The sequence below is a fragment of the Bombina bombina genome, chromosome 3 (assembly GCF_027579735.1).
Source record: "Bombina bombina isolate aBomBom1 chromosome 3, aBomBom1.pri, whole genome shotgun sequence".
NCBI lineage: Eukaryota > Metazoa > Chordata > Amphibia > Anura > Bombinatoridae > Bombina > Bombina bombina.
The window spans coordinates 733,171,680-733,189,665 of NC_069501.1; the positions used below are offsets into that span (position 1 = coordinate 733,171,680).

General features: G+C 41.2%; 1 protein-coding gene across 1 annotated transcript in view; it reads right to left on the reverse strand.

Moving 5' to 3' along the window:
- Positions 1 to 17,986, reverse strand: part of ZPLD1 (zona pellucida like domain containing 1) — a 431,915-nt gene that overhangs the window by 154,269 nt on the left and 259,660 nt on the right. The window contains exons 5-7 of the mRNA XM_053704866.1: positions 16,597 to 16,778; positions 16,137 to 16,209; positions 1,348 to 1,445 (exon numbers count right to left, since the gene is read on the reverse strand). Of these exons, the coding sequence (XP_053560841.1) occupies positions 1,348 to 1,445; positions 16,137 to 16,209; positions 16,597 to 16,778 (353 nt within the window). The remainder of the gene's footprint in view (positions 1 to 1,347; positions 1,446 to 16,136; positions 16,210 to 16,596; positions 16,779 to 17,986) is intronic.

Consider the following 17,986-nt stretch of genomic DNA (forward strand, 5'->3'; position numbering starts at 1 on the left):
TCCATTCATAAAACATTTTAAATGGACTACATGCCAGGTATTCCCTTTATTAAACATGGAGAAGGTCACAGTTTTATACACTTTTATGGTTACAATTAATGAGTTATTGTTCATAGTAGTTGCTTTTTTGAACCTTTCTGATTGCATAAAATATTTATCATGATCACAAGCTGAAGGGTAGTAGGTTCAGGAGTAATTTGTGGAATCACTTCTTCACAGAAATGGTGGTTGATTCATGGGGGTTGATTTTACAAGGGACGAATTGCCCTTGTTCACCGTTTTTCCGTGCAAGCCTTCAGGCTCGCCAGAAACAGCAGTTATGCAGCAGCGGTCTAAAGACTGTTGCTCCATAACTTGTCCGCTGCCTCTGAGGCTGCAGTCTTCAATCAGCCGGATCCTATACGATCGGGCTGATTGACACCCCCTGCTAGCGGCTGATTGTCCGCAAATCTGCAGGGGGCGGCATTGCACAAGCAGTTCTGGTGAACTGCTTGCACAATGATAAATGCTGACAGCATATGCTGTCGGCATTTAGCAATGTCTTTCGGACATGACACGCTACAGGGTATCATGTCGGACAGACATTGGTAAATCTACCCCATGGAATAAACTTCCATTAGAGGTGACAAGCATTCAGGAGGACTTCAAGAATGCCTGGGATAAGCATAAGGCTATTCTACAAACAAGATATGTTTACACTTTGAGGACATTTTGGGGAGACTTGTTGGGCCTATTGTTTTTATCTGCCATCAAAACCAATGTTTCTATGTTTCTTTCATATAAAAAATGTATAAATATTCCTGCATTATTAAAACATTTCTACATGGTAAAACATAATAGTTTATGATGTAAGATAGATCATACTTAATCCAAAAAATATAGAATCTTTAATAAGGCAATAATCAGGTTGTGGCATAAAATGACAATTTAATAAGCTATATTTTGCATCCCCAATGCCAAAATAAATTAACTATTTCTTTTATAGGTATCTTTCTGTACAAGCAGCAAAAAATATATTTAATATTATTGTTAATCACATTATATAATGAATAATACTTTTCTGATATTCTTCTGAAATGAGGAAGATCACTTTCCTAGGTGATTAATTAAATTTGATTTAATATAACATTAAGAGTGAATCTGAAATATTAACATTTCTAAAAATGCAAATAAAATATTCTAAATAAATATTCTTGCATTCTACATCACTAGAATATTCAAACATCGATTATATTTTGTTGATGCATTTTGAAAAATTCTCCTTAAATCTTCAGTTTTTAGTGAATTATTTCTATGCAAGGTCAGTACAAAAACAAGCTAGTACAATGGAATTCAATATCACAATACCGTCCGTCAAGGTTGGTTGCCCTCACTGCTGCATATATTTTTGTTTTCAATGGCAATCCGGTGCTTGGTATTAGCAGTTGCTCTCTGTAGGTTGAATCCTGCAGTGGTATTGAATATTGATATGAATTACAGTTCAGAATAATGACAGATTCAGTTTTGTAAAAAATCAATTTCTGACAGTAATAACAAGCTAGTTCTCTGAAAAAGTAATAAACTCAGCTTTTTATTTAAACCCTATTTCTTTGCAATTGTTGCAGCCAGGCAAATAAATGTTTAGATTACACTTCATCTGTAAATTCCACTAGTAAAATAGTCAGGAACTAGTGAACAATCCAAAAGACAAGAATAAAACATTAAACCTTTTTTTCTTGTGTAACATTTGACAGATCTTTTTCTTATGACTATTAAGGAACATAAAAACATTTTTTTTTCTATTAATACATTTGCTTTGTTCTCTTGTTATTCTTGGTTGAAGAGATATCTAGATAGGTAGGGTGCACATGCCTGAATCACTGCATGACAGGAAATGGTGCTGCTAATATATAACATTGCTGCAAAACTGCTGTCATATAGTGTTCCAAACACGTGCACATAGCTGAGTTTACATCCTTGCTTTTCAACAAAGGATAAAAAGAAAACGAGGAAAATTTGATAATTGAAGAAAATTGGAAATTGTTTAAAATTGTATGTTCTATCTGAATCATAAAATAACCATTTTTTTTTATTTATTTTGCACCTTTTAATAGTTCACAGACTGCTGAAACTCAGTTAAATCTCACTAGCCGCATTATATTTGACTATGTATAATTAGTTCAAAATGAAACAGTAAAAGCAAAATGCAAAATATTTTTTAGAAAAACAGTTTTGAATGTCTATATGAACCCTCCATGACAAAAAAAACAGAATTTATGTTTACCTGATAAATTACTTTCTCCAACGGTGTGTCCGGTCCACGGCGTCATCCTTACTTGTGGGATATTCTCTTCCCCAACAGGAAATGGCAAAGAGCCCAGCAAAGCTGGTCACATGATCCCTCCTAGGCTCCGCCTACCCCAGTCATTCGACCGACGTTAAGGAGGAATATTTGCATAGGAGAAACCATATGGTACCGTGGTGACTGTAGTTAAAGAAAATAAATTATCAGACCTGATTAAAAAAACCAGGGCGGGCCGTGGACCGGACACACCGTTGGAGAAAGTAATTTATCAGGTAAACATAAATTCTGTTTTCTCCAACATAGGTGTGTCCGGTCCACGGCGTCATCCTTACTTGTGGGAACCAATACCAAAGCTTTAGGACACGGATGAAGGGAGGGAGCAAATCAGGTCACCTAAATGGAAGGCACCACGGCTTGCAAAACCTTTCTCCCAAAAATAGCCTCAGAAGAAGCAAAAGTATCAAACTTGTAAAATTTGGTAAAAGTGTGCAGTGAAGACCAAGTCGCTGCCCTACATATCTGATCAACAGAAGCCTCGTTCTTGAAGGCCCATGTGGAAGCCACAGCCCTAGTGGAATGAGCTGTGATTCTTTCGGGAGGCTGCCGTCCGGCAGTCTCGTAAGCCAATCTGATGATGCTTTTAATCCAAAAAGAGAGAGAGGTAGAAGTTGCTTTTTGACCTCTCCTTTTACCGGAATAAACAACAAACAAGGAAGATGTTTGTCTAAAATCCTTTGTAGCATCTAAATAGAATTTTAGAGCGCGAACAACATCCAAATTGTGCAACAAACGTTCCTTCTTTGAAACTGGTTTTGGACACAGAGAAGGTACGATAATCTCCTGGTTAATGTTTTTGTTAGAAACAACTTTTGGAAGAAAACCAGGTTTAGTACGTAAAACCACCTTATCTGCATGGAACACCAGATAAGGAGGAGAACACTGCAGAGCAGATAATTCTGAAACTCTTCTAGCAGAAGAAATTGCAACTAAAAACAAAACTTTCCAAGATAATAACTTAATATCAACGGAATGCAAGGGTTCAAACGGAACCCCCTGAAGAACTGAAAGAACTAAATTGAGACTCCAAGGAGGAGTCAAAGGTTTGTAAACAGGCTTAATTCTAACCAGAGCCTGAACAAAGGCTTGAACATCTGGCACAGCGGCCAGCTTTTTGTGAAGTAACACAGACAAGGCAGAAATCTGTCCCTTCAGGGAACTTGCAGATAATCCTTTTTCCAATCCTTCTTGAAGGAAGGATAGAATCCTAGGAATCTTAACCTTGTCCCAAGGGAATCCTTTAGATTCACACCAACAGATATATTTTTTCCAAATTTTGTGGTAAATCTTTCTAGTTACAGGCTTTCTGGCCTGAACAAGAGTATCGATAACAGAATCTGAGAATCCTCGCTTCGATAAGATCAAGCGTTCAATCTCCAAGCAGTCAGCTGGAGTGAAACCAGATTCGGATGTTCGAACGGACCCTGAACAAGAAGGTCTCGTCTCAAAGGTAGCTTCCAAGGAGGAGCCGATGACATATTCACCAGATCTGCGTACCAAGTCCTGCGTGGCCACGCAGGAGCTATCAAGATCACCGACGCCCTCTCCTGATTGATCCTGGCTACCAGCCTGGGGATGAGAGGAAACGGCGGGAACACATAAGCTAGTTTGAAGGTCCAAGGTGCTACTAGTGCATCCACTAGAGCCGCCTTGGGATCCCTGGATCTGGACCCGTAGCAAGGAACTTTGAAGTTCTGACGAGAGGCCATCAGATCCATGTCTGGGATGCCCCACAGCTGAGTGACTTGGGCAAAGATTTCCGGATGGAGTTCCCACTCCCCCGGATGCAATGTCTGACGACTCAGAAAATCCGCTTCCCAATTTTCCACTCCTGGGATGTGGATAGCAGACAGGTGGCAGGAGTGAGACTCCGCCCATAGAATGATTTTGGTCACTTCTTCCATCGCCAGGGAACTCCTTGTTCCCCCCTGATGGTTGATGTACGCAACAGTTGTCATGTTGTCTGATTGAAACCGTATGAACTTGGCCCTCGCTAGCTGAGGCCAAGCCTTGAGAGCATTGAATATCGCTCTCAGTTCCAGAATATTTATCGGTAGAAGAGATTCTTCCCGAGACCAAAGACCCTGAGCTTTCAGGGATCCCCAGACCGCGCCCCAGCCCATCAGACTGGCGTCGGTCGTGACAATGACCCACTCTGGTCTGCGGAATGTCATCCCTCGTGACAGGTTGTCCAGGGACAGCCACCAACGGAGTGAGACTCTGGTCCTCTGATTTACTTGTATCTTCGGAGACAAGTCTGTATAGTCCCCATTCCACTGACTGAGCATGCACAGTTGTAATGGTCTTAGATGAATGCGTGCAAAAGGAACTATGTCCATTGCCGCTACCATCAACCCGATCACTTCCATGCACTGAGCTATGGAAGGAAGAGGAACGGAATGGAGTATCCGACAAGAGTCTAGAAGTTTTGTTTTTCTGGCCTCTGTCAGAAAAATCCTCATTTCTAAGGAGTCTATTATTGTTCCCAAGAAGGGAACCCTTGTTGACGGAGATAGAGAACTCTTTTCCACGTTCACTTTCCATCCGTGAGATCTGAGAAAGGCCAGGACAATGTCCGTGTGAGCCTTTGCTTGAGGAAGGGACGACGCTTGAATCAGAATGTCGTCCAAGTAAGGTACTACAGCAATGCCCCTTGGTCTTAGCACAGCTAGAAGGGACCCTAGTACCTTTGTGAAAATCCTTGGAGCAGTGGCTAATCCGAAAGGAAGCGCCACGAACTGGTAATGTTTGTCCAGGAATGCGAACCTCAGGAACCGATGATGTTCCTTGTGGATAGGAATATGTAGATACGCATCCTTTAAATCCACCGTGGTCATGAATTGACCTTCCTGGATGGAAGGAAGAATAGTTCGAATGGTTTCCATCTTGAACGATTGAACCTTGAGAAACTTGTTTAAGATCTTGAGATCTAAGATTGGTCTGAACGTTCCCTCTTTTTTGGGAACTATAAACAGATTGGAGTAGAACCCCATCCCTTGTTCTCTTAATGGAACGGGATGAATCACTCCCATTTTTAACAGGTCTTCTACACAATGTAAGAATGCCTGTCTTTTTATGTGGTCTGAAGACAACTGAGACCTGTGGAACCTCCCCCTTGGGGGAAGTCCCTTGAATTCCAGAAGATAACCTTGGGAGACTATTTCTAGCGCCCAAGGATCCAGAACATCTCTTGCCCAAGCCTGAGCGAAGAGAGAGAGTCTGCCCCCCACCAGATCCGGTCCCGGATCGGGGGCCAACATTTCATGCTGTCTTTGTAGCAGTGGCAGGTTTCTTGGCCTGCTTTCCCTTGTTCCAGCCTTGCATTGGTCTCCAAGCTGGCTTGGCTTGAGAAGTATTACCCTCTTGCTTAGAGGACGTAGCCCTTTGGGCTGGTCCGTTTCTACGAAAGGGACGAAAATTAGGTTTATTTTTTGCCTTGAAAGGCCGATCCTGAGGAAGGGCGTGGCCCTTACCCCCAGTGATATCCGAGATAATCTCTTTCAAGTCAGGGCCAAACAGCGTTTTCCCCTTGAAAGGAATGTTAAGTAGCTTGTTCTTGGAAGACGCATCAGCCGACCAAGATTTCAACCAAAGCGCTCTGCGCGCCACAATAGCAAACCCAGAATTCTTAGCCGCTAACCTAGCCAATTGCAAAGTGGCGTCTAGGGTGAAAGAATTAGCCAATTTGAGAGCATTGATTCTGTCCATAATCTCCTCATAAGGAGGAGAATCACTGTCGACCGCCTTTATCAGCTCATCGAACCAGAAACATGCGGCTGTACATGAAATTGGTTGTAGAAGGTAACCCTGCTGAACAAACATCTTTTTAAGCAAACCTTCTAATTTTTTATCCATAGGATCTTTGAAAGCACAACTATCCTCTATGGGTATAGTGGTGCGTTTGTTTAAAGTGGAAACCGCTCCCTCGACCTTGGGGACTGTCTGCCATAAGTCCTTTCTGGGGTCGACCATAGGAAACAATTTTTTAAATATGGGGGGAGGGACGAAAGGAATACCGGGCCTTTCCCATTCTTTATTAACAATGTCCGCCACCCGCTTGGGTATAGGAAAAGCTTCTGGGAGCCCCGGCACCTCTAGGAACTTGTCCATTTTACATAGTTTCTCTGGGATGACCAACTTGTCACAATCATCCAGAGTGGATAATACCTCCTTAAGCAGAATGCGGAGATGTTCCAACTTAAATTTAAATGCAATCACATCAGGTTCAGCTTGTTGAGAAATGTTCCCTGAATCAGTAATTTCTCCCTCAGACAAAACCTCCCTGGCCCCATCAGACTGAGTTAGGGGCCCTTCAGAAATATTAATATCAGCGTCGTCATGCTCTTCAGTATCTAAAACAGAGCAGTCGCGCTTACGCTGATAAGTGTTCATTTTGGCTAAAATGTTTTTGACAGAATTATCCATTACAGCCGTTAATTGTTGCATAGTAAGGAGTATTGGCGCGCTAGATGTACTAGGGGCCTCCTGAGTGGGCAAGACTCGTGTAGACGAAGGAGGGAATGATGCAGTACCATGCTTACTCCCCTCACTTGAGGAATCATCTTGGGCATCATTGTCACATAAATCACATTTATTTAAATGAATAGGAATTCTGGCTTCCCCACATTCAGAACACAGTCTATCTGGTAGTTCAGACATGTTAAACAGGCATAAACTTGATAACAAGTACAAAAAACGTTTTAAAATAAAACCGTTACTGTCACTTTAAATTTTAAACTGAACACACTTTATTACTGCAAATGCGAAAAAACATGAAGGAATTGTTCAAAATTTACCAAATTTTCACCACAGTGTCTTAAAGCCTTAAAAGTATTGCACACCAAATTTGGAAGCTTTAACCCTTAAAATAACGGAACCGGAGCCGTTTTGAACTTTAACCCCTTTACAGTCCCTGGTATCTGCTTTGCTGAGACCCAACCAAGCCCCAAGGGGAATACGATACCAAATGACGCCTTCAGAAAGTCTTTTCTAAGTATCAGAGCTCCTCTCACATGCGACTGCATGCCATGCCTCTCAAAAACAAGTGCGCAACACCGGCGCGAAAATGAGGCTCTGCCTATGCTTTGGGAAAGCCCCTAAAGAATAAGGTGTCTAAAACAGTGCCTGCCGATATTATTATATCAAAATACCCAGATAAAATGATTCCTCAAGGCTAAATATGTGTTAATAATCAATCGATTTAGCCCAAAAAAAGTCTACAGTCTTAATAAGCCCTTTTTGAAGCCCTTATTTACAATCGTAATAAACATGGCTTACCGGATCCCAGAGGGAAAATGACAGCTTCCAGCATTACATCGTCTTGTTAGAATGTGTCATACCTCAAGCAGCAAGAGACTGCTCACTGTTCCCCCAACTGAAGTTAATTGCTCTCAACAGTCCTGTGTGGAACAGCCATGGATTTTAGTGACGGTTGCTAAAATCATTTTCCTCATACAAACAGAAATCTTCATCTCTTTTCTGTTTCTGAGTAAATAGTACATACCAGCACTATTTCAAAATAACAAACTCTTGATTGAATAATAAAAACTACAGTTAAACACTAAAAAACTCTAAGCCATCTCCGTGGAGATGTTGCCTGTACAACGGCAAAGAGAATGACTGGGGTAGGCGGAGCCTAGGAGGGATCATGTGACCAGCTTTGCTGGGCTCTTTGCCATTTCCTGTTGGGGAAGAGAATATCCCACAAGTAAGGATGACGCCGTGGACCGGACACACCTATGTTGGAGAAAAAATATTTTGGGTTTAGTGTGGGGATTGGAAAGAAATTAACAAGTTTCTTATTTTACATAATTATGAATCATATTTTCAAACTGATAAAGTGAAAAGTAAAACAGAATCGTGTATAATCGTGTATAATAATTCCTTGCTGTATATGTGTTGCACATTTAATTGGAGATTATTTTTTGAGAAATAATAAGCATAGCAATATTTCTGGTATCATATCACTAAATGCAATAACATAAATGCTTGTCTACAAAAAGAAATTATATGGAATAATGGCAAGTAGGTAGGTGAGTGTGAAAACATTACTAAACAATGTATTTAATTATTACCTTTTCACAAGTTAAAGAAATTTAAATTAAAGGGACATGGTACTTAGTTTTCTTTTTTTTAAGATAAAATTTGTAAGGGCTAGATTACAAGTGGAGTGCTATTTAACGCTCCCACTTGAGCATTAACTGCACTAGAAGTAAGCTTTTTGCGCGTGACTGGTTGTGCTCATATTATAAGTTGAAAGTAAACTGTTAATGCTAACCCAAAGTGTATAAAAAGCCAAATTTTGAATATTGTGCGCACGCGATAACTTATTCCCCAATAGAAGTCAATGGAGCAACCTACTCGCGTTTGCGCTAATCCGACATGAAAAGACGAATATTTTACATTCCAATCTTTCAATTAGCTTCCAAAAAATAACCAGAGATCTGATCTCTGGTTAACTTTCTATAAGTGCCCCAAATGCACTAAAAATAGAGGGCATTATAGTTTTTTATTTAAATAAGTACCTATTTTTAATATAAAAACAACTGCACTAGGCAGTTTTTGGGGTCTAAATTTGGTGGGAATGCCTTTACATTGGGGTCCAAGTAAATATATATATGAAAATGCTGATATACATATATATTTCTGTGTTAACCCCTTAAGGACTGGGAATTTCAGAGTAAAACTTCCCTAAAAGACCAGAGCATTTTTAACATTTTTGCCATCACTCCATTTAAACAGAAATAGAGCCTTGTTTTTTTGTATTTACCCATCAAAACTATATATATATATATACAGGGAGTGCAGAATTATTAGGCAAGTTGTATTTTTGAGGATTAATTTTATTATTGAACAACAACCATGTTCTCAATGAACCCAAAAAACTCATTAATATCAAAGCTGAATAGTTTTGGAAGTAGTTTTTAGTTTGTTTTTAGTTATAGCTATTTTAGGGGGATATCTGTGTGTGCAGGTGACTATTTCTGTGCATAATTATTAGGCAACTTAACAAAAAACAAATATATACCCATTTCAATTATTTATTACAAGTGAAACCAATATAACATCTCAACATTCACAAATATACATTTCTGACATTCAAAAACAAAACAAAAACAAATCAGTGACCAATATAGCCACCTTTCTTTGTGTGTGATGGAGCATTGTCCTGCATAAAAATCATGTTTTTCTTGAAGGATGCAGACTTCTTCCTGTACCACTGCTTGAAGAAGGTGTCTTCCAGAAACTGGCAGTAGGACTGGGAGTTGAGCTTGACTCCATCCTCAACCCGAAAAGGCCCCACAAGCTCATCTTTGATGATACCAGCCCAAACCAGTACTCCACCTCCACCTTGCTGGCGTCTGAATCGGACTGGAGCTCTCTGCCCTTTACCAATCCAGCCACGGGCCCATCCATCTGGCCCATCAAGACTCACTCTCATTTCATCAGTCCATAAAACCTTAGAAAAATCAGTCTTGAGATATTTCTTGGCCCAGTCTTGACGTTTCAGCTTGTGTGTCTTGTTCAGTGGTGGTCGTCTTTCAGCCTTTCTTACCTTGGCCATGTCTCTGAGTATTGCACACCTTGTGCTTTTGGGCACTCCAGTGATGTTGCAGCTCTGAAATATGGCCAAACTGGTGGCAAGTGGCATCTTGGCAGCTGCACGCTTGACTTTTCTCAGTTCATGGGCAATTATTTTGCGCCTTGGTTTTTCCACACGCTTCTTGCGACCCTGTTGACTATTTTGAATGAAACGCTTGATTGTTCGATGATCACGCTTCAGAAGCTTTGCAATTTTAAGAGTGCTGCATCCCTCTGCAAGATATCTCACTATTTTTTACTTTTCTGAGCCTTTCAAGTCCTTCTTTTGACCCATTTTGCCAAAGGAAAGGAAGTTGTCTAGTAATTATGCACACCTGATATAGGGTGTTGATGTCATTAGACCACACCCCTTCTCATTACAGAGATGCACATCACCTAATATGCTTAATTGGTAGTAGGCTTTTGAGCCTATACAGCTTGAAGTAAGACAACATGCATAAAGAGGATGATGTGGTCAAAATACTAATTTGCCTAATAATTCTGCACTCCCTGTATATATACAGGGAGTGCAGAATTATTAGGCAAGTTGTATTTTTGAGGATTAATTTTATTATTGAACAACAACCATGTTCTCAATGAACCCAAAAAACTCATTAATATCAAAGCTGAATAGTTTTGGAAGTAGTTTTTAGTTTGTTTTTAGTTATAGCTATTTTAGGGGGATATCTGTGTGTGCAGGTGACTATTACTGTGCATAATTATTATGCAACTTAACAAAAAACAAATATATACCCATTTCAATTATTTATTTTTACCAGTGAAACCAATATAACATCTCAACATTCACAAATATACATTTCTGACATTCAAAAACAAAACAAAAACAAATCAGTGACCAATATAGCCACCTTTCTTTGCAAGGACACTCAAAAGCCTGCCATCCATGGATTCTGTCAGTGTTTTGATCTGTTCACTATCAACATTGCGTGCAGCAGCAACCACAGCCTCCCAGACACTGTTCAGAGAGGTGTACTGTTTTCCCTCCTTGTAAATCTCACATTTGATGATGGACCACGGGTTCTCAATGGGGTTCAGATCAGGTGAACAAGGAGGCCATGTCATTAGATTTTCTTCTTTTATACCCTTTCTTGCCAGCCACGCTGTGGAGTACTTGGACGCGTGTGATGGAGCATTTTCCTGCATGAAAATCATGTTTTTCTTGAAGGATGCAGACTTCTTCCTGTACCACTGATTGAAGAAGGTGTCTTCCAGAAACTGGCAGTAGGACTGGGAGTTGAGCTTGACTCCATCCTCAACCCGAAAAGGCCCCACAAGCTCATCTTTGATGATACCAGCCCAAACCAGTACTCCACCTCCACCTTGCTGGTGTTTGAGTCGGACTGGAGCTCTCTGCCCTTTACCAATCCAGCCACGGGCCCATTCATCTGGCCCATCAAGACTCACTCTCATTTCATCAGTCCATAAAACCTTAGAAAAATCAGTCTTGAGATATTTCTTGGCCCAGTCTTAACGTTTCAGCTTGTGTGTCTTGTTCAGTGGTGGTCATCTTTCAGCCTTTCTTACCTTGGCCATGTCTCTGAGTATTGCTTACCTTGTGCTTTTGGGCACTCCAGTGATGTTGCAGCTCTGAAATATGGCCAAACTGGTGGCAAGTGGCATCTTGGCAGCTGCACGCTTGACTTTTCTCAGTTCATGGGCAGTTATTTTGCGCCTTGGTTTTTCCACACGCTTCTTGCGACCCTGTTGACTATTTTGAATGAAACGCTTGATTGTTCGATGATCACGCTTCAGAAGCTTTGAAATTTTAAGAGTGCTGCATCCCTCTGCAAGATATCTCACTATTTTTGACTTTTCTGAGCCTGTCAAGTCCTTCTTTTGACCCATTTTGCCAAAGGAAAGGAAGTTGCCTAATAATTATGCACACCTGATATAGGGTGTTGATGTCATTAGACCACACCCCTTCTCATTACAGAGATGCACATCACCTAATATGCTTAATTGGTAGTAGGCTTTCAAGCCTATACAGCTTGGAGTAAGACAACATGCATAAAGAGGATGATGTGGTCAAAATACTCATTTGCCTAATAATTCTGCACTCCCTGTATATATATATATATATATATATATATATATTTATATAAATATATATTTACTAGTCCTAAAGCCCGTTCACACGGGCCATTTTTTGCAGTACAGTGGTCCCACCCCTTGCGTTCTCTCCCTCCCACTCTCTTTTGCTTTCTCTCTCTCCCCCCTCTCTTTTGCGCTCTCTCTCCCCCTCTCTTTTGAGCTCTCTCTCTCCCCCCTTTCTTTTGCGCTCTCTCTTTCCCCCCTCTCTTTTGCGCTCTCTCTCTCCCCCCTCTTTTGTGCTCTCTCCCCCCTCTTTTGTGCTCTCTCCCTCTCTATCTCCCCTCTCTCTCTCTCTCTCTCTCACCTCTCTCTCTATCTCCCCTCTCCCTCTCTCCATCCCCCCTTTCTCTCCCCCTCTCTCTCTCCCCCCTCTCTCTCTCTCTATCTCCCCTCCCCTCTCTTTTTCTCTCTCCCTCTCTCTTCCCTCTCTCTCTCTCCCCTCTCTCTCTCTTTCTCTCTCCCCTCTCTCTCTCTCCCCCCTCCCTCTCTCCCCTCTCTCTCTCTTTCCCCTCTCTCAACCTCTCTCTCCTCTCTCTATCTCCCCCCTCTCTCTCTCTCTCTCTCTCTCTCCCCTCTATCTCTCTCTCTTCCCCCTCTCTCTCTCCCCCTCTCTCTCTCTCTCCTCTCTCTCTCCCCCCTCTCTCTCTCCCCCTCTCTCCCCCCTCGCTTTCTGTCCCTCCTCTCTCTGTTCCCCTCTCTCTATCCCCCTCTCTCTCTATCTCTCCCCTCTCTCTCTATCTCCCCCCTCTCTTTCTCTCTCTCTCCTCTCTCTCTCTCTCTCCTCTCTCTCTCTCTCCCCTTTCTCTCTCCCCCCTCTCTATCTCTCTCCTCTCTCTCTCCCTCCCCTCTCTCACCCCTCTCTCTCTCTCCCCTCTCTCTCTCTCCCCTCTCTCTCTCTCCCCTCTCTCTCTCTATCTCCCCCCCTCTGTCTCTCCCCCCTCTCTCTCTCCCCCTCTGTCTCTCTCTCTCCCCCCTCTGTCTCTCTCTCTCCCCTCTCTCTCTCTCCCCTCTCTCTCTCTCTCTCTCTCTCTCTCCCTCTCTCTCTCTCCTCTCTCTATCTCCCCCCTCTGTCCCTCTCTCTCTCTCCCCCCTCTCTTTCTCTCCCCCCTCTCTCTCTCTCTATCTCCCCCCTCTCTTTCTCTCTCCTCTCTCTCTCCCCTTTCTCTCTCCCCTCTCTCTCTCTCCCCTCTCTTTTTCTCTCTCTTTCTCCCCTCTCTTTTTCTCTCTCTCTCTCTCCCCTCTCTTTTGCTCTCTCTCTCCCCCCTCTCTTTTGCTCTCTCCCTCTTTTGCTCGCTCTCTCTCTTCCCCCTCTCGTTTGCTCTCTCTCTCCTCTCGTTTGCTCTCTCTCTCTCTCCTCTCGTTTGCTCTCTCCTCACGTTTGCTCTCTCTCTCCTCTCGTTTGCGCACTCTCTCCTCTCGTTTGCGCACTCTCCCCCTCTCTTTTGTGCACTCTCCCCCTCTCTTTTGCACTCTCTCCCCCTCTCTCTTGTGCTCTCTCCCCCTCTCTTTTGTGCTCTCTCCGTCCTCTCTTTTGTGCTCTCTCCCCCCTCTCTTTTGTGCTCTCTCCCCCCTCTCTTTTGTGCTCTCTCCCCCCTCTCTTTTGTGCTCTCTCCCCCTCTCTTTTGTGCTCTCTCCCCCCTCTCTTTTGTGCTCTCTCCCCCCTCTCTTTTGTGCTCTCTCCCCCTCTCTTTTGTGCTCTCTCCCCCTCTCTTTTGTGCTCTCTCCCCCTCTCTTTTGTGCTCTCTCCCCCCTCTCTTTTGTGCTCTCTCCCCCTCTCTTTTGTGCTCTCTCCCCTCTCTCTTTTGTGCTCTCTCCCCTCTCTCTTTTGTGCTCTCTCCCCCTCTCTTTTGTGCTCTCTCCCCCCTCTTTTTTGTGCTCTCTCCCTCCTCTTTTTGTGCTCTCTTCCCCCTCTCTTTTGTGCTCTCTTCCCTCTCTCTTTGTGCTCTCTTCCTTCTCTTTTGTGCTCTCTCCCCCTCTCTTTTGTGCTCTCTCCCCCCTCTCTCTTTTGTGCTCTCTCCCCCCCTCTCTCTTTTGTGCTCTCTCCCCCTCTCTCTTTTGTGCTCTCTCCCCCCTCTCTTTTGTGTGCTCCCTCTCTTTATCCCCCCTCTTCTGCTGCTCTCTCTATTCCCCTTTTTAGAGCTCTCAGTCTCTGTCACTTACTGCTACAGTCGGCATCTGGCCCCGCCCGTGTCACGCCCGGCCACGCCCGTGACACGCCCAGTCACACCCACGACGCACCCGGCCATGCCCACGACACACCCGGGCACGCCCACGACGCACCCGGCCGGCCATGCCCACTCCACTTCACACGCGAAGCCAGAAGGAGCCGCCGAGGAGGTCAGTTGGAAGGCCAGGTGTGTTTGTCCTCGCGTGCAGTCTCTACTGCGCATGACAGCTTCGGACAAACACACTTGGCCTTTTATTATATAGGATATATATATTTTAGTAGACAATTTTGGTATGTTTCATGCCACCATTTCACCGCCAGATGCGATCAAATAAAAAAAAGTTAACTTTTTCACAAACTTTAGGTTTCTCATTGAAATTATCTACATACCGCTTGTGCAATTGTGGCACAACTAGTTGTAAAAGCTTCTCTGGCAACCTCTTTGTTCACAAATAGCAGACATATATGGCTTTGCAATTAATTTTGGGTAATTAGAAAGTCGCTAATTGCAGCAGCACACCACACTTTTATTATTCACAGCAGTGAAGGGGTTAATCAAGTAGCTTGTTAGGTTAATTTTAGCTTTAGTGTAGAGATTACCCACCCACCTGACACTTCCCACCCCATGATCCCTCCCAAACAGCTCTCTTCCCTCCCTCACCTCCCACTGGTCACCCCATCTTATGTACTGGCAGACAGTCTGCCAGTATGCAGTTTTAGTCCGTTATTATTATTATTATTATTATTATTATTATTATTATTATTATTATTATTTTCAGTGTGTAATTACCCCCTTACCTTCCCACATCTCTGATCCCTACCAAAAAGCTCTCTAACCCTCTCCCCTCTAACAAAATTCCACCATCTTAGGTACTGGCAGCTGTCTGCCAGTACCCAGTTCTCTATTAATTTTTCTTTTTAAGTATTTTTTTAAAAAAAATGTTTTTCTGTAGTATAGATGCCCCCCTCATTTACCACACCTCCCCCTTCCATGATCTTTCCCCCTCTCCATGCTGGGACACCCCTTCCCTCCCTGCCACTCTCAGCATACATTTTTACTGTAGTGTAGCAGTCTAACCTGTTCCTATTCCTCCCTCCTCCAGCGATGGCCACCCCCCTTTTCCCTCCTAACCCTCCCACACCACCAACAGATCGTGCACTATTCTGAGTTTAGAGCAGCAATATTTATTGTGCACCCTTCATTCATTATCACTGCAAATATAATTTCGCAAATAATTAGCAAATTAGAATGACTTTAACACCTCTTCCACAGAAGTGAGTGCTAATTTGAGTTCCATGAATGCAGGTCAAAGCTATAACCATACAAAAGAATAATAAAGCTGTTTTTCAACTCTATTCGCTCCTGTTTAAACAAACACTACTCCATGAAGCAAAAGTGAAATGCAGACGATGCTCTATTGTTTTACTACATATTAAAGCTAACATTGATTTTTTTTAAGAATGAAGTGAAAGCGTTCAAATGAATATTATTTTTATACTGTCAAATACATGAAAACGCGTCAGCTGATCTCACAGCCACAGCCTACCCATGTGTGAGCAATTCTGTATACCGTGACTTTTAAAATTTATCAAATAAAGGATTACCATTTTAACTGACACTCCTGGACCCTGTTTGTTTTTTACTTTGCTAAAGAATTTACTTAAATTAAAGAAAAAAATCAAAATGTGGCATAAATCTGACAATACGATAAATTATGTGTGATGATAAAATGCTTTTGTAAATCAAATACAAATCTTAATCTTTTTGACAGTTGGGAAAAATGCCTTTTTTCTTATCACAATTATTTTAGGATATAAAAGTCAAGTGACAAGTAATTTTCTTTTCTTACTACATTCATGTGGAAAACTGGATTGATAATATTTTGAAATGTGGTAAATTGAATAGAAGAAGAAAATATATTGTTTTCTACTTACATTATAAAGGAGTAAATTTAGTGTGCTTATAAATGTACCATTTCCATCTCTTACTGAAATAGCCGCTGAAGACCTGTATTGATAAATAAAAAGCATCTCAGGAGGAAAATTCCATGAAATAAGTACATCCACAAACATCTGTTTATTTACCTGGTGGTCAACATTAGATAAAAGAATATATACATATGCGTCTCAGTGCTCCATTTTTGTGACTATAACAAATCAACATATTGAATAGAAATAAGTTGTTTCTTTTTACACAGTTTTAGAGTCAAGGGATTTTATTATAGAATTTACTTATTTATCTAATTTGCTAAAACATTTAATATTTTAAATATATATTTATTACATTTTTTTTAAAAAAAACCCATTACATTAGATTGGATCTTGTAAATAATTTATTTTTTGCTAGATAAAATTATTATTTTTTCATTGACAAGCAAATGTGGATCATACTTACGATGCAAGTTGGGTGTTGTTTACCAAGTATTCAAGTGGATAACTGCAACTAAATTTATACAGTAGTCCAGGTAGATAACTAATAATTGTTGGAGGATCTGGAGTATCGATATATCCAGAAATATTGCCTATTTGTATCAATGATATATTACCATATGCATTGACTCCTGGTGCAGTGGATACCTGATGAAATATTAAGAATAGAAAACATAAGAAAATAGGAGTTTTTGTTTTATCACCGTTTAAAGTGTCCATTCAGTATATTATATATGATTAAACAAGGCTAATGTCCATAGCACTGTAAAGTTATTTTCTTTATCTTTATTTCAATACAGATATCACAATAAGCGATGTTTCGGGTTTGTTAACCCTTATTCATGCTTGTAATAATACATTGTGATTCAAACATTTAAAAGCATTCAGATTTACGCCAACCACAAACATGTGGTTTTGCTGCCATCTACTGGACAGAACAATTAATTACATTGAAATAAAAACATTGATGAATTGCTTACACATCCTTTTTACGGTTATTATGTTACAGCTATGTTACTGGTACTTAAACATTGTTTCTAACCCTTTTAACCAATTTATACTTATGTTAAATTAAAATGAAACAATAACTTTTTAAGTTACTTTACAGGAAAACAGACCAGTCATACTCTCTGTTTAAGCCTTTTGGGGTCATGCAGTCTAGCTCCAGAACATTTATTTTTGTTTAAGGAGTTTTTCCCTGCTGGCTTCATTTCTCTGTGGATTTACACTGTCTATAACCTGTCATCTCAATTGGCTGATTTGGTGTCCACATTTTAAGAAATGGTTTGAGACTGTGGCTTTTTTGTTGTTGCACCTTATGTTAGAGCGATGTTGGCTCATCCTGTCCCTAACTATGCAAGTAGTTTCCCCTACATAGATTAGGGAACAGGATCATTTAATGAGATACACTATAAACATGGATTAACACGTATAGTATTCATTGATTCTATAGCTTTTTCCTATTCTGGGTTGAAAGAAAGAATTCCCCTTAATCATAGAGCTACAGCTCATACACCACATACAGGGATAATAGCCTAGATTCTTTTTACTTAAAATAATCAAATACCTAGAAGGGTCAAAACCTGAGAGACCAGTTAACAAAAACAGACATAGGTTCTAAAAAGAAAGACAAACAAAACATTCTAAGTAAAAATAATCTAGGATATTATCACTGTCTGGGGTGTATGGGCTGTAGCTCTATGAAAAAGTGGAATTCTTTCTTTCAACCCAGAATAGGAAAAAAGTATAGAATCAATGAATACTATACGTATGAATCCACGTTTATAGTGTATCTCATTAAATGCTCCTGTTCCCTAATCTTTCTAGGGGAAACAACCTGCATGGTTAGGGACAGG